Consider the following 26,254-nt stretch of genomic DNA (forward strand, 5'->3'; position numbering starts at 1 on the left):
TTTATTTTGTATTTATTACAAATTTTTTTGAATAATAATTCATTTAGAAATTTGATTTAAAGTATTTGGATTTATGTCATACACATATTCAATTGATTACACTGAATTTTATTATGTTTTTTCCTTCTTTTTTTTTTTTTGAAACATTTATGCAAAAAAAGAAAATAAAGAGGAAATATTTTCACATAATTTATTTTTTATTGTTTCATAAAGTAATAAGTTAAATCATTTCATCTAAAACATTAAGGAAGAACCATAGTATTCATTAAAAAAAAAAAACTCGATTCTTGAAAATGTAATTAATCATCGGATGTATTTTTACTTATTACATACTGCTTGGACTAAACTATGATTTAGAAAATTTATGGTTTATATGATATGGATATATATAATTTTTTGAATGATTTATGTGCAGTAGATGATAATAAATATTTTTTGTGGCCCATCGGACTTTAAAAATTAGATCAATTCAAAATAATTATAATAAATAATATTATTAACGACATAAAAGCATATTATATAGCACGTGTAAAGAGTTTTAAATGATAAGATGGAAGATATATATACATAAGAATAATACATATTAAAAAAATCTTACTTATAAAATCGATAATAAAGAGTAGAGGAGCAATGTGTGAATGAGAATGTGCATATTATGCTACTCTTAAGAGATACGTTATATGTTTTACCGTGAAATACACTGATTTTTAAGTAATTATACTGCATTATTATTTATTAAATTATTTTTTTTAATGAAAAATAATTCGTTAGAAAGCAGATAAGCATCATATTTTTTTATGTAATTCTGATATTTCGCATCATAAAATTAGAGAAAAAATATAATAACATCTTTTAGAATTTAATTATATATTCATTATATTGAATAATTACGATATAATGATACAGTGGAAGTTGAAGTTGCGATAAATTTCAGCGACAAGTATTTTTAAAATAAGAAATAAAGTTGAAATAAAAGAAGTGGGGGGCAAAACTGCAAGTAAGAATCGGATTCAACACAATTACGAAAGCATCAATCCTATCTAGACGTTATAATTTTTGAACAATTTTTATACAAAATAATAATCGTTGATGTAATTAATTATATTCTTATAGTTATATTATTTAACAATTGTAAATATTTTGAGAAGTTGAGTTAATTGAGAAGTTAAAAATATTTGACTGATTAGATGAAGAAACAAAATAAAAGATAAACAAGTTAAAGTGACAACGCAGAAAATTTACGAACATTGTTGACAACAGCTAGATCAGTCTCGGTTAATCTCGGCAAGACTCGATACACACTTCGTGTCTCGTGACTTGCTTTCAGTTATTATAATATTTTGAAAGATTAAAGATAGCAGAGACGGAATATTGATAAAGATTTCGAGGTATTCCATCAATATAAGAATTATATTAATGTATATACAAAAGTAGTGCAACTCACATAGTATTTTTTCTTTTGATGAATCCACATTCCTAAGTGATTTATAACAAAAAATAGCACAGTTTACGGTACTGTGGTACTGTAATAATATGAATACTTAAGTATGTTCTACCTAATCATCAATAACAATAATCGTTATTATTGTCAATAAGAACGACGGATTTGAAACATCCATAATTTAGTAAGAAAAAAAGGGTAAGAATTCGTGCGTCACGACATATTGTAGTTAATGTACTCGCCCCACATGTTGCTATTTCCATCGTTTTCATCTAAACCGTTTTCACTGGGGCTTCGAGACATTGAGACTCAGAATAGAGGAAGCCCCAATACGATGCCGTTGTTAGTAGTCGGACTGTGAGTAAAAAAGATATTATAGAAAGCCTTTGCTGATGATGTGATGAAAATACAGTATTTTGCAACGCCATTATTTACTGTTCAACAGCTTAATTAATCTCTACTATTTATTTATTGCTCATCGAAATGCTGAGAATTTATCATTCAAGACATTCTGCTCATATTTTCATGGTAAAGACTGGAGTGGAGAGATTTATAGTTTATTTCTCTGTAAAAGATCATTTCATTTGTTTAACAAGTCTAGGAAAAATTTTTATCATTCTCTAACAACTTTATCATCTTCCTTTATTAGACTGAATTTTTTTGGAGTACAAATAGAACATGATCAAGTCTCTAGGGTTGAGCATGTATTTTTCAAACTTTCATTATTAAGTTTCTCATTTAATATACTAGTGCATGGTAAATTTAATAAAATTGTATCATTTTATCTAACATAGATTAGGTCTAGAAAGTCTACCTAGATTTAATGAAAATTATAATTCTATATTGGATAGGATTTTATTGAAGATCAAATGACAATTCCAGTAATTTCTTAACTTGAACATGATCTGGAATTGAACTCCATGATGAAAGTCATTGAGAGAATAATCATCTTAACTCTTTGATGAAGATCTAATAATCAAAACATGATACAATATTAATATAAATATTATAGATAAAATAATGATTAGGAATATAATTGAGTAGCACAGTAAATCATGTTTTACTTACTGAAATTTGATGTTCAATTAATACATTTGACGGTGAAGCAGCGTTCCAAGTATTCGTGCCAAATACCTGTTGATACTTGTATTTTTATCCTACTTTTATTTTGTTAATCGGATTTCCGTTGTCCTTTTGCTTAATCCATTTATCATGAGTTCAATGATGAAAAAAAGACCTAAATCAGTCAATATTTATTACAATTTATTTTGATAATAAAGTAAATATTATTTATCATACTATACAATCTAATTTTGTTGAAGTAGTACTGAATTAATTTTACAAAAGAGTACAAACCTTAGTCTTCTAGGTATTTCAATGTTATTATAATATTTTTAATCATTTCTAATTTTATAAAATGTAATACATATGTTAGGAATAATCGACTATGATTATTTGTGATAATTTAGTAAAAATCACTCTATTGAATAAATGTCACGGTTGATCGAGGGAAAAAAAATTAATAGTAGAAGGGAAAGAATGGAAAATGGTTGAATGTCTTAGCATTTTGCATTCATAGTAAATATAAAAAAAGAAAAATAACTGCACTTGATAGTTCTTTCATTTACTTACTCAATTTTGTTGTTTAATTGCTTTTATTGTTTCAATGTTACTCTTTTTCTCATCATTCATGGTCTAGAAAATCTTTGTTGATGGTTTGGAGTAATTAATATAATGTTTTGAAGTAATTCTAGCATCAAGACAAGTAATAAATAATTTCATAACATTGAATTGTTGTTAATATACTTAGTCTATCTTTTGATTAAATATTAGTGGTCTTCTTACTTAGTTCACACTTTCTGTTTGCTAAATAATTTATTTAAAGCGTTAAATGTTACGGATTGAGTAAATGTCACGGACGACTAAGAAAAATGGAGAAGGAAAATTCAAAGATATACATCATTTACTGAAAATTTATTTTTGTTCTTAAGTAAATGTAATTATTATCAAGTGAGTGAAAAATAATATTCTGTAATTAAATTAGATATTTATTTAATATTATTCTTAATTATAACTTGTTGAGTTTGTTTTATAATCGTTAGCATTCTCCATATACTGAATGAGTTATTAAAATCATTGATGAATGAAAGAAATAGAGCATGATAAATAATTCATAAAAATATACTCATGTTTCCGGTGAGGAAAAAGGTATAGAATTTTTAGTAATTTAAGTTATTAAGAATATTTTTCTTTAGTTTTTAATGATGAGTTTATTTATATCATATTGAAAACAGTTTTTAAATAGTTTCAATCACATTACTAAACATTTTTTCAAGATCCATTATTAAGAAACATCAAAAAATAACGAGTTACCATTATTTATTTAGTCAAACTATTTATTTATTTATTTTATTACATGTTATTTTAAGAAACAAAATAACTGATAAAGTTTTAAATATTTCTAAAAAACAAAAGAAAATCGTCCAATTATTTTTTTGGTTATCAACAGAGTTCCCTAACCTCTATTAGTTTAATCCCAAATTTGCTACAATATATATAATTAAAACTATATCAAAATTTTGATTCATCTTTCAATTGTATTGCTTAAAAAATAGGACAGTTTAGTCGTTATATTTAGCTCCAATTTTGAATTTAACATTTGTGGTTATCTTGATCAGTCTTCCAATAATTAAAATGGCCGCCTATTAATTAAATAGGATACAAAATAGTTTATTTACTGGTCGGTTAAGTTTACAAGCAAAATTTTTACATTTCCCGCGTGATAGACAGCACGTTCGTGTGTACACAGCTGTTAGATCGAGTGGGGGGAAGTAAAGAGAACAGCGACACTGGTCGCCATGTTGAAGCAGCAATCGCACGTGTTTTGCGACCCGACTTTGCTGTCAGTCGACAGAGAGAGGTGTTAGTGGCGCGATGTACTTGAATTTTAATCTTAAAATTATGTCATTTAGTAAAGGCGTCGATACACCGCCATTCACATTATGGTTACGTTGACATCTGCGTAGGTTTTAGTCAAACACTGACTAAATAATTATGAGATTTTTGGTATATTAATTATCGATCAGCTGTTTCGATCGTGATAATCAATCGAGTACTTGTGGAATTGTGATTATTGAATAAAAATATTAGAAATATGGTTTAATCAAAATCAAGTGTTTCCTTGTTGAAAAACAACTGTTTTTATTATTAGATAAAGTGATTTAGATAATATAGAGGGTATGTTTTCAGATAAATAAGAAGAAAGGTACCTCGAGAACGTAGTGCAAAAAAAAGTGGTACACAAATGCGTCATGTGGACTATGAAAAACATCAGGAGAGGCAGACAGTAAGCAGAGAAGGTACCAAGCAAGATCGCGCGACAGAGAGTGATGCAGTGGCGTAGTGCTAGTGTCAAGTGCCCTGTGCCAATCACTTGGATTACTTGAAGAGATGCCCTCGACTGGAGGTTATTATGATGACAGGAATCCACTGCTCAAAGGTACTTTATCGAGGTAAGTCTATTGATTACATTCAGATTAATAAACTTTGCTGATTCCCCAGCTTCTGATGGGATTATTGTTATCTAGTGCGCTCGGTCAGTCACTAGGCCAGTGTGTCGACATGAATGTTAAGCCTGATGCTTTCAGAAACGTGTCCCTATATCCACTTAATTATTGTATTCAGCCTAAACCAGATGCCTACTTTAAAATCCATATGGTTATCTAACTGGTCATTTCTTATATCAATCGTTTCAATGATTTACCAAACTGTTGAATAAAATTCCATTACCACTTGAAGTCACTCTAATATTCTTTTTTTTTTTTTTGACTTCACTTCAATAAACAGTCTCACTAAAAATGTGATTAGTGAATACTGATAAAAATTTTTTATCTATCATTTTTATACGACGATGTTCTCAATTTTAATTATTTTAATAAAAAAAAAAATTGATGACTCGTTAAAAGTAAAAACTCACAAGCTTTACTAATAGACAAATTCAATTAAGACATTTTTAAAATAATGCTTTGTAATATTTCAGCAAATTTTTATTTTTCAAATTGAATTATTTCGAGTTGAATATTAATTTAGGAGCATTAATAAGTGAGTGATGAAGAACTTCTAGATAATTTTTTGAAACAAAAAAAAAAAATTTATTTGTTTCCATACGGTAGATTGTTGTATTTATTAGGCCGATTTTTGACCTCTATAAAACCACATTTATATCAGGCTAGAGAAAACAAATACCAATTTGGTGAATGTGTACATTTAATAACTACCAGTTTACAATATTAACTTCTTATAAACCCTTGTTTCTTGTTCTCATGATTTCTAACAACCATCAGCACGCATATGTCTGATAGTTTTATCAGTAAACTTTTTAAATTATTCTGTAGAAAAATGTAGGACAGGGTCATCTACGAAAAAAAAAAAAAAACCCACTTACTCACAATGATTATTTATATATTTATTTTATTCAGTTTCATTTTACTACAATAAATATAAGAATATTTATCTTATTGTATTCATAATAAGAGAATTTTATGAGTTTTAATGACTTTGATATTTATCATCAACTTACATCGACATCTTACGACATAATTAATATGGTGGTTGGAGATAAAAATGAGTATAAAAACAATTAGTAGATGTGTTATTCAATGTAGAATATCTTGTTCTGAAATAGTAAATTGATAATAGCGTTTTATACACCCGCAGTAAACACTTTCACCCAAGGATTTCTAAATCGTGCTATAAGCTCTTGGGCATCGTCCATACAGTAACGTCTTGGTAGGTGCATCGCTGCGTGACGTCTTTCCACACTCTCTCGTCCATTCTCCAATCAATCTTGAAATTATATCAATTCATATAAGCACAAATAAGTGCTACTTTGTCTTTGTACGCCTTTCGATGCTTATACTGCAGTAGTCTTATCGTATTTTCATTTATTTATGTTCTCAGAAACAAAAAAAAAAATTACTGCAGCTGTGTTACAAGCTGTTTTAATATCAAACCATTTTTATTGCGTTATATTAATGCTTATGAAAATTCTGATGCAGATCGTTGATTATTTTATTCGTCTCCTTTAGACGTAATACATTCATTATCCCAGACATTGTTGGATTTTATGTTTAATTTTTTTTTTCTCCAGATTCTTTTAGTGAGGTTTCTTTTTTTTTTTTTAGGTTTTAAAATTGTTTAATTGAAAATGGTGCTTTATTAATGGAGTAAAAAATATGATCAACAAAAATTTACACTTGATTGACGAGGAAATATTTCGAATCGATTACTTTTTTTGGTTTAATTATTTTTAACTAAGGAGTGAAAGATAATTATTTTAATGAAATTTTTTTTCGAAGATTTATTAATAAATATTAAACATTATTTTTTTTTCTCAGTGAATTAAAAGAATTCTGGACAATCTGAGTTGAATAGCATAGACGAGGAAGTAAATTAAATTATTAATAATAATTATTTAAAATTATTAAAACTTAAAAAAAAATTTTTAAAAGTTGAATTTTAATAATTTTTAAAAAAAATACATTTGCCAAATAAAAAATCAAATAATTTATTCAATTAACTTTTAACTGATATTTTATTAAGTAAATTTTGAGAAAGATTTCTAAAAATACGAATGTCATTGTCAATTCATTAAAGTCTGTGATATTTATTTATTACCATTATTGTCATGTTGAACAAAAATAAAATAAAAAAAAGATTAAAAAAGAGGTTTTAAATTCTAGAAATCGATGTTTTTGTTACAGTAAAAAGAAAAAAAAAATTTCCTCTGTTTCGAAGTCACTGTGTATACGTAGTTTTTAAATGTCAAAAGTTTGTATTAAGAACTTGGGACGAATTTTATTTTTTTTTTGAAGAATATGTCTCTTTTATCATGATATAAAACACGATTGGAATAGTTTTTACTTAGTGTTATGAAATAAATCATTATTATCATTAAATGTTGATTTTTTTGTGTTAAAATAGAAAATTTAATGGGTCGTGATAGTTGTCAGGGCCCAAGTTATATACGAGTTGAGCGCATGTATATGCAGGTGAAAGTTGTAGAATAACTACGGGCGCATGGCCTCGTTTGAGCATAAACAGACGAAAAATTTGCAAACGCTTCTTTATTCATGTTATGTACAAGTATATTATGTAGTGACGACTTTTAATATTATTTTCGCGTCATCAAATTTTTTTTTCACCGTAACTTGAGCTTACGTCAATATATCTTAACTACTAATTAGATCTAAACTTGTATGAATTATATCTGATCTTACAGGTACAAACAAATCAAATAAATGTTTGTTATTTATTCATTAATTATTAATTTAAGTACTTTTCTTTTTACAATTGATATTCTATTGATAATTCTCAAGCATACCTACACTGAGGTACTGGTATTTTTTTTCACCTCGTACAGAGCTAAATATAACTTAGGGATTCATCATTAATTCTTGTTGCAGCAGGGTATTTCTAGATACAACTAACAGAAATATATCAGGAACCTCACTTTCTCGTACACTTTTCACTTCTTCCGTTTCAAGGAAACTGTCAACTTGATGATATATTTATACACTGTCATTTTTCACTTTTCATTTCTTCCCAGTATGATCAAATCTCTCAACTCTACTTAAGATAAATTATTTCTATGATAAATGTCTTATTTGCAATTATATGCCATTTTATAAACCAGAAATAATGCATGCTATATTGTTTTAGGTATTTATCACAAATATTCACCTGGATGAAAAGATAAAAGGTGATTCTTTTTTAGATACACTGAGAAAAAAATTTATTATCCACAAGTGATATTTTTTTTTTTTTTAATAATGAAATAAAAATTTTGAATAGTTGAAATGAAATTTTATTTCGTTAGAATTGACATGGTAACATTTTAATAGATTAAGCTCTGATAATTACTTGAAATAATCGAAGAATAATTGATTTGAAAAATACTTTTTGATTATGCTCAATTATTTGGAATAAAATGATCTGAGTATTGATTTATTCTAATGTTATATTGAATTGATTTTTCTTTCTAAGATCCAAAGTGTCTCAGAGAGTAAGAATTAGTTTTATTTCATTTGTATTTAAACTCATCACAATTTTGACCTAGATATATTAAAATACATTTTTCAAACAAAATTGCATTAAATTCAATAAAATATTTTAGTTTAAATTCTTTTTATTGATTAAATTTATATTTTTAGATAGTTGGGTTAGAGAGTGAAGTTTTGAATGTTTATGTTGAGAGTATGATTCATAGTAATTATTTTTGAAATCATCAAAAAAATTTCCGACAAAAAACATTTCAAGTAGGTCACTTGACTTTTACTTTATGCTTTTTAGTATATTTTGCAACCCTTAAAATGCATAAAGGGTGAATATACTTCAGTTGGTCTGCAGACAAACGAACTTTTTAGCTAACTGAATCCTCTTTTCAAACATTTTAGCTCTTTAATATTCCTTTCTTTTAAATAAAAAAAAAATCATTTTTCCTGATAATTTTATATTTTTCAACCAAACTAATCACAAATTTTGTGAATTATTATTAACTAATTTTCCATTTGAGAAATCTAAAGTAAACCTTTAGAGAAAAGAAATCGTCAGAAAGAATTTTTGAGTAAGCTTTTTTTTTTGTTTATTTTTGATTGATTATAATATTGTATGACTAACGATATTTAAGTATGTAATGTTGAGGAATATGAGAAAGTTTCCTAATTCTCATATCTATGTTACAATCATACCTTTGTTGAGTTTCTTTCAATTCCAACCCAGAGCCCATGAAAATTCATGACCTCTTTTTCCATTGCCTCAGGTGATTTTATATTAAATCCCAATGAATCTATTACTTTTAGAAATTACCTTGACAATTTATGGAATGGTTTGGTGTGTAATATCTTGTCAAATTGATTGATAATGCAATATTATCATTGCTTTTGATTTATTTATAAATATCAAGTCATTTATTGCATTAAATAAAAATTGATAGTTTAATCATATTTCAAAGTAATTCAATTTTTGTATTAAGTTCATTTGATCGTCAAATTATTTTTGATAAATATTTAAATTAATTCATGAGTAAAAGTGAAAAACTACACTGACTAGATCAATCAATTGTAATTTATTTCAACTTAAGTCAAATAAATCATCTGTCAATAACGTTTAAAATTGTTATTATAATATTTTAATAATTTTTATATAAATCAATATTTTTTTGCTAATTAAAATATCCCAACTTCTCTACACATTTTTTTTTTATTAAAAATCTATTGTGCTCCAAAACTAAAAAAAGTAAAACAAAAGACATTTATGAGTACAATATTATTATAATTTATGTAATGATAATAAAATTTCTAATAATATTATCATTTTTTTCTCCCTCACAAATTTATTTACTAAAATTGTCTAATTTTCTTAATAAAATCAAAAGATTACCATAGAGATCACATTACTTAGAACAATAATTCAAAGATGCTTGCAATATTAAAAAAAAAAAAAATAAAAATAATAGTTACTGGTTACAACCAAAAATTTAAATGTTATTATGATAATAAAAATCCTGTTTAGAGTCATTTTAATACAACAAAGTCAATTATCACATAGTTACTTCACAACCGATAACAATTTATAAAACACTAGATATTTTTATCCAAAAGTGAAGCATTTATTGCCATAATAACATATTGTTTGCTTTAAAGACCCATTTATCACCCTATTAACGATAATTTAACACTGTTATAAAAAAAATATATTCACACAACAATCTTGCAGAGGTTTAAAAAAATTACTGAATTTTAATATAAATATTATTCAACATAAAAATTAATACATCCGATTTAAACCAACTAAATTATTTATTTAATTAAAATGTGATAATAAATCTAATAGATTTAAATAATCATAATAATTAAATCATTAATTACATCGTTAATAAAGCATTATTAAAAGGTATGTTATCCTAATCATATCACAATAGAAAATTAGTTCACTACGTATGATAACGTGATAACAATTAGCTAATCGTATTATTTTCGTATGTGCATATTTTAAAACACAAAGATATAAACGTCTGTTGAAAAGTGTGTAAGTGAGAAATGTAATCATAAAATGATAAAACAAAGGCATATGAAAATAAGGAAATGGAGATAAAGAACAAAAACTTTTCCTTTTAAACGTGACAATTGAGAGTTAAGTGGCGAATGAACTACAGATTAAAGATATAATGTAACAAGTACTTCTTTTATGTGTGTATGTATGAATTTGTTTTTCTTTTTTTTTTTTTTTGTCCTTACTTTTTTAGTTTATACATAATTTCTTCTTTTAGACGATAGGTATTCTTAGTTATCCATCTACGAAAACATCGAAAATGCTTGAGTACGAAAGTAATTCCTTTGTCGCGAGTTTGTGAGCAGGATGACCCCGACATACGTGGCATTCTGCCTTCTCGTGAGTATGTGGGTCGAGAAATACCGCACTTGCTAAATATATCCGTACTTGTGTACAGCTCTGATGTATCCTAGTCATTTGTTTCTTTTTTTTTTTTTCCTCGATCTCTTAATATCATTGTTTAAGTAGTCATTAACTTTAAGAGTTAATCAGATATGCTTGGAATTATTTTCAAAACTTTCAACAATTTTAACATTTTTATTTATATATCAAATAATTCTATTTTTTAAATTAATTAGCAGTAATAAAAGGTATTGTGATGATTGAATAAGATATCTTTGATGTTGGATAAATTATAAATCATGGATTTATTTGTTAATAATTAATGAATGAAGTTTTAATAGATTTATGAGGAAAGATTTGAATAGATTTTTAAAAAAAAATTAAATAATATTTGTAATCGATGAATCTCTTTTTGAGGAGAAAGTATTTTTAAAAATAAGAAAGGCTTGAATATTTTTACGTCACAAGTGATTATTGTTATTATTAATATGTAATGTAATTTTATTGGTTAAATTTTTATTATAAAATATAATAGTTTTTTCTTTTATGTTATTTGATAATTTTTTATGTCATTGAAAGTTAGGGTCATATAATTTATAATTATATCGTAATTAATAACAAAATTTAACTTAAAAATAATTATTCTAATATTAATTTGAAAAAAAAAATTATTAATAAAAATATCTGAATGATAAATAAATAATTTTATTTTATTAAATTGCAATTTATTGAGTTCAATTATATTAAATTATTCCAATATATTTTAATTAATAAATTCTATACTTGTATAAATCAAGTTGGCAAAAAAGTTACTCAATCTTCAATAACTAATATCTTTTTTCTAACTTTACATATCGAAATAATTGAATATTATTAAAGTTGATAAATTCCAGTTTAATTAAGACTTTTATTCGCTTTCTTACATTACTTTATATCATTTTACATTAATCACTTACTTCCGGAATGTTTAGAAAATAATCAGCCAAAGTCTTTGAATACTTTTATAATATATATCACAATATTTCAAATTCTAAACCATCAGGAAATTTATTATACTCATCGATAACACAGTTTTAAATTATTTTTAATAATGAGAAGATTAAATATTTCATATATAAATTTTTAAATATCTACCAAAAGTATTTCGTTTATCAGAACATTTTTAGAGTTCAATAATAATGATATTATAATACAATTATTGATATAAAATAAATTTGTTAATGTTTATATTTATTTTAGTTAATTTTTTAATTAATTAATTAATGAGTTACTTACTCAATTTTATGTACCATGAAGTCTTTTTTTTTCTATCATAGATAACATTTTTCATACGAAATAGCTCGTATTTTAAAATAAATAATTATGTTGTAAATAAATTTGATTTATTCTCGTCGGAAATAGTTGAGTAAATAAATAATTTATGTGATGTACTAGTATGGATTATGAAATTTTTCATATACCTTATACTTAGTATATTATAAGGATAAAATAATTAACCATCAACGATTAAATTTATAGTTTAAAATAATTTCAATAACAAAGATTCATAGACCTTCGTAAAAGAGAACATGCTTCCTTATTTCTGCACTTAACACATTTTATGACTATGTAATTAACATTATTTCTTCAATCCTATGAGAAAGATATTACACTTCAAACCTCTTATGATTACTTAATTACTCTTCACTTCAAGAATAATAATATATTCAATATGACTAAAGCATGTACTTTCTTTATCCATAATCTCTGACAGTTGAGTAGTTGAAAAAATAACTGATTTATTTTTAAATAAATAATTTAAATTTAAATAATATAATTTTCTATCTGCAATTATGAAGGTATTTGGATTGAGATTAATTTTTTTTTTTTATTATGTTAGAATGAAAGATTATTAGAAAAGAAAATATTTATTTTGATAACAAAAAAATGGATTAATGGTTTAGAAGTGGAGTTATTTGAAATCAAAGTTGACTCTTATCTCCATTTAAACTAATTATAATTTACTACAACGCTAGCTTTTTTAACATTCATTCAAAAATTGTTCTTTAAATAGAAAAAAAATGAAAATAAAAAAATTAACTCTGTTTAGCATAAAATCTTAAAAAAATTATGTTGACAATGAGATAAGTTTATTATTGTTACTATTGTTGTTTGTTGCAAAAATGTCAGGCTCCAAAGGGTTGAAAAAATTTCAAAATGTCCAGAGTCTTTTTTTCAATACAGCCCAAAGCAATTGAAACACCTTAACAAAAAAATAGATCAAAGATAAAATGATATTCAAAGAATTGAAAATAAATTTAAAATGGTGTATATGTAAAAATATTTTTTTTTTTTTTTCGACTCCAACAAATCTAATCTTGAAAATGTATTTTCTTTCTTTTTCATTCCTTTCTTCACTTGAATTTACGATGTCTTGATTTACTCCGGATATTCTTCAGCTTTTGCATGCTCTTTTTTTTTTTCTCTCGGGATACCTTAAAAATGTAAAAAGTCCAGAGCAATAAAATAATATAAAAAGAAAAAGATAATAATAAATTCATTATAGATTAAGTTCTCAGTTGAATTTTCTTCTAATAAAATGATTTAATGGAATAATAAACAAAGTAAGATATTATGAAAATAATATTTATAAACATAAATACGCAGCATAATGTAAGAAAACAAGTTTACTATACTCTTTAGTAGCATACTAGTTATTGTTAGAAAGCTAGAAGTTAATATTGTTACGCTCGAAGACTTCAAGAACTGCGCAATCAATCTTAATGCTGCTTATATGTCCGTAAACTCCTTGAACTGATCAACAAGGCCACCAAATTAAAAGACAATCTTTAATATTTACATTTATTGATCATGAATTTTATCATATGGATCCAAGCCTATTTGACTATTTTTCTTTTTTTTTTGTCATCTGTTATTGAATGAAGTATAATTATTTAATTATTACTCATACATCAATGGACAATTTCTCTTTTTATTTCCGGGTATACTAAAGGCCTTTCTATATAGAAATCAATACAGAAACGAGAATTTTGTAACGGTAGGGTCGTAACATGATCATAGGATCCGTTTTATATCCACATTCGTTTGACATCCAATAAAAATGTATATAAGAAAAAGGTCAATAAAAAGTAAAATTTTGGTTTGCTTTTTTTTCTTGAAAATTTTGAGTTTAAAAGAATATTTATTTTATTTTGAATTAAAGTTGAAGTAATTTGTAAGAATATTTTTTTATTTTTTTAATTTCGATTATTCAAGCAGGAATTTGGTTAATGTTGAAATGAAAAAAATACATTTGAATAAATAATCGTTATCTTTTTTAGATCATAAATTTTAATTTACCAGTGATATTGTAAGTTATATTATAAAAATAGATGTCCATTAGTTTTATAGATTATCGATGGATTTTTTATGTCGAGTTGTTTTATATTAAAATGTAAAATAAACATTCAGATATAAAAACTATCAGTTATTTTTAATTTTACGATTTTGAGTGAATATAAAGCTTTTTTATTTATTACTGAATTTAGAGATATTTTTATTTTCATTATTACTAATAAATAAATGCATTTATTATGCACTTATAGATGTCACTATCTCAATTGTTATTGCATCAATTAACAGAGTATTTAATTAGAAAAATTAAATGAACAAAAAACATTTATTTCGCTTTTTTTTTAAATTTATTTTTGGATTAAAAAAATTATTGTTTGAAAGTAATTTTATTTTATTGAACAAATAATCACTTGGAATGATAATCTTAGTACTCTATTCAAGTATTACATACTTATCCATTGTCATTACTCGAAACTATCTAATCATATAATTGTTAGCAATCATAAATATATCCATTAAATATAGAGAATTGATAATACATGAATTTTATATCCTTCAACTATATATTGATGTTTTCTAGAAAATCATATTAATGTCAGTAAATTTCATTGTATCATCAATTAAACATTAAATGATTTACAATAGAATTCGTTTTAATTTTTTACATCTAAAATTAAGGATCTTATTTTTAAAAGATAATTTTTCCAAAAATCATGAATCATTAACAAAAAAATTGGAAAAAATAATTGAATCGTCATTTTTATTTTATAATTTTTAATACACTGACTAATTATATACTGAATTTATTTATAAATTATTGAATTATTTATCAACTTATCAATATCATTATCAATGTAATCAATCGTTTTTGGAGTTAAAAAAATAATACTCTTGGGATTCCAACAAAAAATAATATTATAACAAATCAGCAATGAAGTGTTAATTCATTTTTCCTTATTGTTAGTTAAATAAAAGATTAATTAATAATATAACTTTAGTATTATTTAATTAAGCTTTTTCTCATCTAAACAGTCGCACTCCTTTTATAAAATTTTCAAAATAAATTACACAACATAATTATCATCAAATAATATATTTATTATAAAATTATTAATTACCTATAAATGTTGGATAAATTGAATGAATATAAGATCAATTATTGCTGGAAAATTTTTGGTAAAATTATTGAAATTATAATAATACTAAACCTTATACTTTCACAATAAATAATTATTAAATAAAAAAATATCATTAATAATAAAATAAAACAAATAAGAATCTTTATGACGATATGACCAGTAAATAAAATTAAATTCATAGTTTTAGCAATATTTTATAGTATAATTAGCATAAATTAAAGAGTATATGTTTAGATTTATGAGGTTGAATTACAGATAGTTAAATAGAGATGTATTTTAATCGCGATGACAATAATATTTAACAAAGTAGTTGTAACAAGTAGGAACATTTACACACGTATTTAGATTCACCAAGTGAGAGATTTTGCTGCGAGGCGTGTGTAACAATATGCGTCATACTGTTATGACGTCACCATAAACTCGACCAGAGACAGACAGAAATACGTCGACGATGGGGGCAAAGTGTGGGCAAATATACGTTAACTTGTTGCTTAGTATATATAAGAACTAGTCTATCATATTATACATATTTTTTCTTCTCCCTTTCAGGAATTAATATTATTTGATGTATACAAATATAATAAATTATTCACACATTAAATAGAAATACAATATTTCGTGATCAAAGTGGGACTGCTAAATATAAATAATTCTTCAAATAACACATAGTGTGTAAATTTGAGAAAATAAAAATAAATAGTCTTTAAAAACAGACGATGGTAGAATTAAAAATAATTGTCTAGATTTTTTTTTCTTTTTTTTTACTTATAAAATAACATAAGCAGGAATATTTGAATAAGTTGAGTTGGCACAATATCAAGTCCAATACGTTCACCGTGTCAAGGTGCTGTGAGGCTTTCACGAGCGACACGAATTATTTGGATTTAAATTTCCAGATTTTAGTCTATACGTGATTTTATTCGCATACGGAAATGAAAGAGTTTTCAATGAGATAAAGAAAAAGTGTTGAAACGTGTGTATGAATTTTTATCATTTTTATATTTTTTAAGATATCCATTTTTCAATTGATGATTTAAAATATTTCGATCCCTTCAGGCAGTTAGAATAACAATTAATAAAAAACAATAATATATAATACAATAATAGTAACAATAATAAATCAATTATTAATTATTATTAATATTTAACAATTTAAATGTTTAAACATTTTTGAGAAATACATGTCTTCTTATATGCTTAAATTTAAAGACATGTTTTTGAATGAATATTAAAAAAGCTAGCGTTGTAGTGAAGTGTAATTGGTTTAAATGGAGATAAGAGTCAACTTTGATTTCAAATAACTCCACTTTTAAACTATTAATCCATTTTTTTGTTATCAAAATAAATATTTTCTTTTCTAATAATCTTTCATTCTAACATAATAAAAAAAAATTTAATCCCAATCAAAATATTGTAATTAAATGTTATAATCATCAAAAAATGACAATTATTTTACAAATCTTTCTTTCATCATTTATTCTTCTTTTTATATTTACTGAAATTGTCAAGTAGTGATCGAAGAAATCGACTTCTAACCACCAATGAATTTTGAAAAGTTCTAACATTCTCTCTTTCGAATGTGAAAAGAACTTATCAATTCAAATACCACATTAGAAAATAAAACAATAAATTTTTTTATCATCATTATGATTATCAAAAGTATAATCATTGTTTACAATAATTACTATTATTATTTTTGAAAACATACAAAACTAGGACTTGTTTTTTTGTTATTAATAATTAATTAATAATTGATAGTTACTTGAGGTTTGTTGGAGTATGTTTTGTGTTTGAGTTGGAGTCTTGTTAAATACATAAGTTATTAAAATCAACTATTTAGTCTGGAAAACTGATGACTTAAACTTTTTAATAGATCTACTCACCGAGTTAAATAAAACCCAAGCCTTTACTGCAAGTGATTAAGAGTCAAGATAAATAAACTCCTAGTTTGCAATGTTGAGATAAAAAATATCCTCCGAGATTTACGCATGATATTGCTGGTGGATAAGGTCAAAACTGTACATAAGAAGTTGTAGGAGGTGTTAAAACACACTTATTATCTGAATTACTCTAAAGTATGTTAAAAATGCTCAACCACAAATGCTATAGTGAAAGGATAGCTTAAATTGTTTTATTTTTTTAGCTTATAAAATGCAAGGTGAAAAATTATAACTTGAAATCATGTTTACTGTGGTTATTTGTAATTTATAAAATTTGTTCAATCTAACTAGAAATTATGAAATATTATATACATATATTTTTTAATAGAAAGATTGAATTATAAATCGTTTCCTATTTTTATTAGTAAAAATTATTTGATAATTGAACTCACTAGAGTGAGTAATATATTTCCTGATTGTAAACAGAAATATTTATCTAGGTAAAACTTAAGTAAATAACAATGTTATTAGAAAAAGGAGGGGTAAAGTAGGACACAAAAAAAAATATAAAACCCCAAATTAATTATTATATTAAGAAATATTAATCATTTTTAATATTTCAAACTTCACTAAAAAAAAAAAAATTTCTATAAATCAATTTTGTTCAATAATTAATTAATTGATTGATTTATTAAAAAAAAAGATTGCATTCATCGTTTTACTAATCATTATTGCTTTTAATTAATTTTAATTTTCAATAAATTGTTTATGCAAAAATGGAGCAATTTATTGTAATAAATAAAATATAAAATAATATTTTAAAACAGATAATAATCAAACTTACTGAAACAATAACGTCAATTATTTATAAAATTAAATTTAATTATCATCAACAAAAGACAATGATGCACATTTTAATAATCAGATGTTAATAAATTTAATTGTGCTTTTTATTTTACAATACGACTATTGTTTATAAGAAAACAGCATCAATTATTACCTAAGCATAAAAAAAATTCATAAATAATATAAATAAAATTTTTATTTCAAATAACAAATTACTTATATAACTAAATTTGTTAAAAAACATTTAAACGTAATTAACTTTGATAGATTAACGAGTGTTGAAGGCATAATAACATGCATGTAAAGGAAAAATATTCTTTGAAATGATTTATTTAATAAAGTCGTTAACACGTCTTGCGTTTTTATAAAGTGAAAGTAGAGTAGTTTGTACTACACCCCAACATTTTAAAAACATATTATTAAATGTGTATAGTGTTTTAAACTTTTATGGCTGCCCAGTTGTTGTCTCAAAACAATGAAAATATAAAACAGTTAAATGTGTATAGGCTTGGTAGAAGTTAAAAGTAGTATGCAATTGCTCTAATGACTGATGGACACAGATAATAACTAAGCTTGTCATTACTACTGGATAAATAAATATGGACATTCATAACGGGAATACTGATTCAGTAAACTTGCGTGAAATCCACACTCTTCGTTTTATTTTCGCTGCATTCTTTCAATATGACCTTGTTTCTAGGTTGAAATCACACAGATTTAATCGGTTAACGAATTTTTTTTTTTTATTCTTAGAATACACTACGAATAAAATTTACGGCGAATAAAGAATATATATTTATTCCAATTAATTAAATCAAAATTTTTAATAGTTGTAATAACATATTATTTTTATAGATTTAGTTTTAATAGATATTTAAAATAATTTATCAAAAAAGTATATTTTTTTGTGCTTGATCACATATTTAAAATATAATTATTTAAATATTGGTTTATTTTAATATTTTATTGGATTGTTTTTTTAACAATTCATCTAATGTCACTTGTATTTAATCTCATCATAATTTTGGACAAAATATTAAAATGTATATTTAAGTAAAATTGCATTGAATCTAATAAAATATTTTATTATAAATATTTTGATACAGAATTATTTTTACTAATTAAATTAAAATTCGTCTTGTACAGCAAAAATGTATTTCTCAGTGTACCTTTATTAATTTGTTCTATCAAATCTGATTATTAGCATGAATACTAGACCTGACTTGTAACATCAATAAACTTGAATGCCTAAAAATAGATTAGATGAGTGATAACATAACTATATATTCACAATAAGGATCAAATGTCAAGTATTAATGACAATCAGCAAAGTAATAGAATTGATAAGGTAAATAATTTAGAGTTATATTTTAAAGAACATAATTTTTATTTTTATCACTATAAGGAAGTACAAAAAAATTATTGAGAATATTTTTTTTCTTATTTTAAAATTATAAGTTCAAGAAAAAACAGAATTTTCATATCAGAAAATTGAACAATTAACAATACTAATGATTATTGTTTTAAATAATTTGTTAAATACTTTAAGAAGTATTCTTGAATGGTTTCATTTCTATTATTAGATAATGTCTGGTCATTTTCTATTAATTGTTTATTGTTATTTAATTCCCATTATAGTAAGCAATAATATTTTATTTCAAGTAAATACATAAGGTAATTTCAAATTCAACTCATTTTTATTGTCATATAAATAAACATGATCCAAAAATAATTTAACTTAATTATAAATTTAATAATTAAATCATTATGTTCTAGAAAATTATATATAATTAAAATTATCAATATTATTAGTTGTTTATTATCGTATTCCATAAAATTCAAACTTAAAAATAATTATAAAATAAAATTATTTACCCATGTTTTATATTTAACTTAATAATAAAAATAATGAATTATTTATAAACATAACAAAAATTTTTATTTTAATAAGTAAGAAGAAATTACATTCAATTTTCTAATAAATTCTGTAGTGTTTTAAATATATGAAGTAAAAATAGAATTTTAAATTGCTTGTTAGGATAAAATTAAAGAGCTTGACATTGAAATGAAGTTAAAAAAACAATCCATATTCATAGGGAAAATTGAAGCTGTTTAAATGATTCATATCATATTTCAGTGCATTTAAATAATCTAGTCGGTAAAAAAGATTAAGTAAGTAGATACCAAAGTAATCCGATAGATGTCAGGAAAATAACAGACATTGGGTTGTTGAGCATAATCTGTATGTCTACTGTTGTATTCCCCTTCCCCTCTTGGGATTGGTCGTCCTGCGCTGGTTACAGAACAGCGATTGCAATATGGCTTCCGCCACTGCAAGCAAGTGAGAGTAATCAAAGTGTCAATCGTCAGTAGTTGAAGATATTGATAGTATCGTACGTTATTTTTTAAAAATTAGTGTGACGTTTATTAGAGTTGATATTATTTGGTAATTGATACTAATATTATAATGAAATTTAAGTGACTCGTGTGGTCATAAAAATCGTTGACAAGTTTCCAAGATTGCAAAGAGAGTCTACGAAGAATCTCATTGGGATATAGCCGCAATAGTCGTTGTGTCGTGTCGATCGCTGCTGCTTGTACACAAACATCTTGACGACCTCATGAGTTTCTGTTTTCTTTGTGTATGTGAGTGCATGGCCTCTACTTCTCAGGCTCAATGGTTCCGTGCGAACACGTTGTTGCACCAGAATCTTCAGTGGCTCAAACGATGAAACGTAAATTCTAGTAAACAAAAAGAACCAGGTATTTTGTTTTGTTAGGTTTATTTCATTTACTTTTATTTTATAAATATTAACCGTTTTTTTTTTTATATACTCCATTTTAGATATTTAAATATTATCGCGGATTTTGCCATTCGCGTTACGTTGACAGTTTATTCGACTAATTATTAATAGGAAAAAGAGATTGGGTAAATATGTATTGATATTTATATAGATGTATATATAATATTTAAAGGCGGAGCTCTCGTCTTGCTTCTTCTTGCGTCGTTGCTCTCTTTTCTCTCTTCGTAGCAGTCACGTAGCGCGTGTACAACTGGAGAAGCACCTTCATATGTGTATATATCTATGGTTAAATGCATGTATGAGTGTGCTTTGAGAGGTAAAATGGCTTAGTAAAATAGCTTGATCCTCTAGTATACATGGTTTATAACATTGAGAGGCATAAGATACTTGTACAGATGCAATCAAAGTAATATACATGTCTGTATGAACATTTGATACTGTGTGGCTTTTGGCTGACGAAAATCGGACGAAAGAGAGAGAGCAGCTGTTGAGTGAATATTGTTCTGGATGGATATGCGCACACGAAGAGCAAACGGTGAGAAAGAAAGAAATAGTCAACTATGAGTGCTGTGTGGTATACGGTTGAGTGAGTGAGTGAATGAGTTGCGACGTTGCCAGAGCACGTTCCCTTCTTCTTATTTCTTCGTCTCGTTTCGGTACGTTGACGGAAACGAAAGAAATAGTCAAAAGTACTTGTGTGGAAATAGGAATGAAAATTCATCAAAAAGTTGGTTATTATTAATGGATTTCATGAAGGATTAGAGTATGATTTTGGCAATAAATCACATGGTTGTAAAGTCATAACTCGGGTTTTCATTCATAAAAATTCTAATCAATTTTTGCACGAGCTTGTGAATATTTTTTTTTCTATTTTTTCATATACTTTAAAACGTTAGTTTATCGAGTTTTATATATTTCCAACTTTTTTAGATATGTTTTTTCAATTTGTAGTAACTGTCAATTGATTTTTCCTTCATGAGGTAGGGTATGTGATGTTGCAAAAAATTATGAAAACATTTTTTTAATAAAAATTAGATGCTAAATGATTTTGAGAAAAGTACTTGGTCTATCAGTTCTAGAAAGACTGGAAAAAAAAATCAATGATATTGATTGATATCAAAAAATATTTCTAGAGTAATATTATAATTGATAATTAATTGATTGGCCAACAATACAATAAGCTCAATAATTTAGAGATACGTAATTAAATTTAAAAAAAAAAAAAATACCAATTTCAATCTTTGAATAATTAAATTCACAGTTTCTCATAACTGTCCTATATTTTATGATAATTAATCTTTGAACTTTACGAATCTATTGCATTTCATTAAATAATTATAACATCAATTAATAGACATTTAATTTCCAGCAATCTAATGCTTTTAAATAATTTTGAATAATTAATAAAATAAATGCAATTAAAAATCGAATTATAAAATAGATAAATATTTTTAGTATCATCACATAAATTTTATAAAAATTATTTTTTAGTTTCGATCCGTATATTGGCAAAATATTTCGTCGAAAAATGTAGTTTATTAGAATTTCATCACAATAAATAGTATCAATACCGATGGTAGTAAAATAATTGGCTATTAGCAAACGTTGATTGGTTAGTCGGGTCACAAAAAAAAAAAAAAACGTAAAATGTTTGCAGTCTTTGTACGTGCTCCAAGATCGCCGGGGAAAAGAAAAAAATAAGCGAAGAAGAAAGAAAAAAAGAAGGGTGTTTGATGCCATGATAGTGAAGGTAACGAGTGACACGTGACACATCGAGTTACGAATACGAGGTGGCTGACTTAAACGCCATGAAGAAACAGAAACCGCGGTAAGTTCACATCATCACATACATATACATATATTTTGTTTACTTTGTTATCATTTTCATTTTTATTATTATTATGATTTCAAGTGGTAATGACTTCATAAATGTTGATTTTATTTATTTTTATTATTATCAACGGATAATTTTCAATAACTATTTAATCTTTTTAAACCTAAGTTAAATTTTATAAATCTAGAAAAAAATTTCACTAAATAAAATTAATATCATAATCGAAAGTAATTCACGTGTCGAAGAAGTGGTTTTGAAACTTGATAACGTTGTCGATCACTCCGGAAATGAGTTGCTAGGTGATTGGTATGGTTATTTCATGCTCAAGTCTTTAAGTATTAAAGATGTCTATGATAAAAACTTTTCTCAACCATTTATCGTTTAAATTTTTCACCTAGTTTTTTTTCTTTAGTTTAAAACTCTTGCAAAGTTGGTAGTTGCTTATTGGAGAAAAAAATTATTCTTCACTCATTGAAACTTGAGTGTACTAAAATGTAAACACTGTGTATTTGGACTAATTTTAAATCAAACATGCTTTAGTTTAATTTGTGTATTAACCAGAGTTATTGGTAATTTTTTCTACTTAAGATTTCGTGAAGTCGTTGAAGGGCATCAAAAAAGTTTTATTGGTCAATTTTGAATGTAGGAATTTTAGTGAAATATTTACTTTATAAATTATGTGCTCATAAAAACGTTATATTTTGATTGAATATTTTTGCCTAAAATTCAAGATAATAATTAACCACAATGGACAAAAAGTCAGCAAATAAATGGAGATAAAAATGAAAAAATATCCAGTTTTGTTTGAATATTATTCAATTAATCGGTTGTTTCAGTATTAAATTGTGTCATTTAATAGACTTTATTGCTATGGGAGTATTTTTTTGACACAAACTATGATAAATCATTTTGCCAATTTATGAAAAAAAAAAATAAAATATTATAAATTAAATTATCAGTTTTTATAACATGGAAAAAATTTGTAAATGAAACTCATTTATTTTAATTAACTTATTTTCTGGTTAACCGAATATTCTTTTTTATTCAGCTCCAGAAACATATATTTAAGTCTCGTTAAATTTACTCAATTTTATGTTGCATAAAGTTAACTCCTCAGTAAGTGGGAGGGAAAAAAAAAGAAAACCAAGAGTTTGTTTGAAATATATGATTCAAAGAGCTACCAACATGATACTAAAAAAAATCCAATCAATATCATTGGTAACGTAGAGCAAAGATATTCTTTGAAAAAAAAAAAAGCATAGAATAAAATCTTCACATTTATGATATAAAAAGCAATTTTTTTTTTTATTTTAAATGAGGTTTTTGATAATTAAAATAATAATATGACGACTTATCAATGCTTATCAACATTCTATATCTATTTTGAATTAATAAGAAACAATTGAGTTCAAAAATGATAGTTCTTGTTTCATTAAGTTGCAAATACATAAAAGACTCCAGCAAATTGCTTTCTCTTAACACAAAGTTCTGGGAATAGTCGTAAGAATAGTTATAAGCGAATCTTGAGAACTGCGCAATCCATTACACAGTATAAAGTGTTCTCTTCGTAAGAAAGATAAAGAAAGATGATCAAAATAAGGCCGAGTCCAGTTATAATAAGTTTAGTTGGTTAATATTCATTAAATCGGTCATGACTTGAGAAGAAACAGGATGTTGACATGAATACGTAACTTTACATTGTTGCTCCTTTTTTTTTTTTTTAATTCTTTTTGATTGCTCTGTTATCTTTATGGTATACTGTGAATATCTATAAACACTGTGATATCTAGATAATTCAGTTCAAATGCTCCAAAGCAATAGTTATTGAAATAGAATGCCTGAGAGTGTGTTTCCAGGCAACTTGTAATGTAATGTAATGTGTTTATGTCCTTAGGCCGAGTGTATTACCTGTCTTTGTATTGCAAACATTGAGTTCAAGCGTAAATACTATACTAGTTAAGATGACCGTTGGCTTGACTAGCCACATATAGATACTTATACACACTCGAAATCCAAAGGAAGAGAAAATAGAGACCAGGATATGCATGTGTATATAATCCATAATATCCATGCATTTGTTGTATATATACATATATATGTATGTACGTAACTATAATTGAATGTATGATAGTGCATTAGTATTGTTCGTTATCGTATACTATGTATCAACTGTTAGGGTGGGGGGAAATGCATATCAATACAAGAATACGTATTAGAAGGGATTCGCTTTACTGATACTTAGCACGTGTGAGTTGATAAATTAACACTCAAACGATCTGTTATTATTCATTCGCAATTGCTTAGTATTTCTGTAGCCAGGGGATATAACTTGATTTCGTGATTAATATGCAGAAAAAAACAATTTTTTTTTTTGCGATGTTAAATTAACGCTATTTATATCGGTTGAATTTAATTGAAGACTTGAAGTAAAGAATTCATTTGAAAGCAAAAAAAATTTATTTAAATCATTAATTTGCAATTAATTATAAAAAAGTATTTTTAATTTTTTTTGCATTTATTTTAATATAAATACACAAACTGTTTTTATTAAAAATTAAATTTTTATTAATTTCTCATTAGGAAGTTATTATAATGAGGTCGATTTAAGTAAATGGTAATTGATAATAAACTTTACTTATTGTATGATAAAAATTGTTGAAAGATTTGTTCAATATTGATAAAATATTGTTATTAATGATTTTATATGACTTATAACAATTGCATAATGTTTATAAAAAATTGAAATTTTTAGAAAGCTTTCAAATCAATATTTGAAGTAAAGTTCAAACATTTAATCTTCATTTTGTACTTATTTGATAATACAAAATGTTATAACAACTAAATGTTATTTTCTAACGGATAAGATTTAGGAAAACAATGCACATTTAGTGACACCAAGTCATCTTATTGATTTTTCATCAACAAAAGTATCTTAAGAATGACTAGAATCCGATATACAATAAGAGGGAAGTTGTTACTCACTAATAGCTGATCAAATAAATCTTATCGCATTTCAAATCAAAATTGAGTCACTTTAACTAATGAGCTGACATCTAGAGATGATTTTACTTTAATAATTGAGTAAACATGGATACTTCTATTACCTTTAACGATTTTTTTACATCAAATTGTTGTTTGTTGGGTAAATATTTATTTGTCAATTATTTATTACTTGTGATAAGACAGTGGAAATGTCTTTCAATTTATCTGGCTCATTGAGTACAGTGGAAATTTATTTGTTATTTCAATTGCTACGTTTTTACATCAAATAAATTGCAGTTAACTTTTTAAAATTATTACTTCAAATTAGTTTATCTTAATTTTATTAATTCTGCACACTTTATTTCGAAAACCAGCAATAAAAAAAAAATTAATTAATAAAGATAAATAAATTTAAATGATAAAAATTGCAAAAATATTTTTTTAATTATTTTATCATATAATATTATTATATTAATATTGAAATACTCTGGCTCCGCTTAGAATCATTATAATTTTTAATTTGTTAATCTATTAATCTAAAT

General features: G+C 25.0%; 1 protein-coding gene across 7 annotated transcripts in view; it reads left to right on the top strand.

Moving 5' to 3' along the window:
• The first annotated feature begins 1,182 nt into the window (after positions 1–1,182).
• The window catches only part of lilli (lilliputian), a 79,439-nt gene continuing 54,367 nt past the window's right edge, over positions 1,183–26,254 (top strand). The window contains exons 1-2 of one of the 7 annotated variants that reach the window (XM_035096474.1): positions 1,183–1,388; positions 4,691–4,953. In XM_035096474.1, coding sequence (XP_034952365.1) covers positions 4,892–4,953 — 62 coding nt within the window. In that variant the 5' untranslated portion in view covers positions 1,183–1,388; positions 4,691–4,891. Of the gene's footprint in view, positions 1,389–1,523; positions 1,640–3,295; positions 3,452–4,331; positions 4,954–20,396; positions 20,856–22,352; positions 22,725–26,254 lie in introns of those variants that run through there. The other 6 variants (XM_035096483.1, XM_035096465.1, XM_035096491.1 and 3 more) reach the window with 6 other exon arrangements.

Source organism: Chelonus insularis, unplaced genomic scaffold, assembly GCF_013357705.1.
Source record: "Chelonus insularis isolate UGA/USDA-ARS -01 unplaced genomic scaffold, ASM1335770v1 contig_116_pilon, whole genome shotgun sequence".
NCBI classification, from domain to species: Eukaryota; Metazoa; Arthropoda; class Insecta; order Hymenoptera; family Braconidae; genus Chelonus; species Chelonus insularis.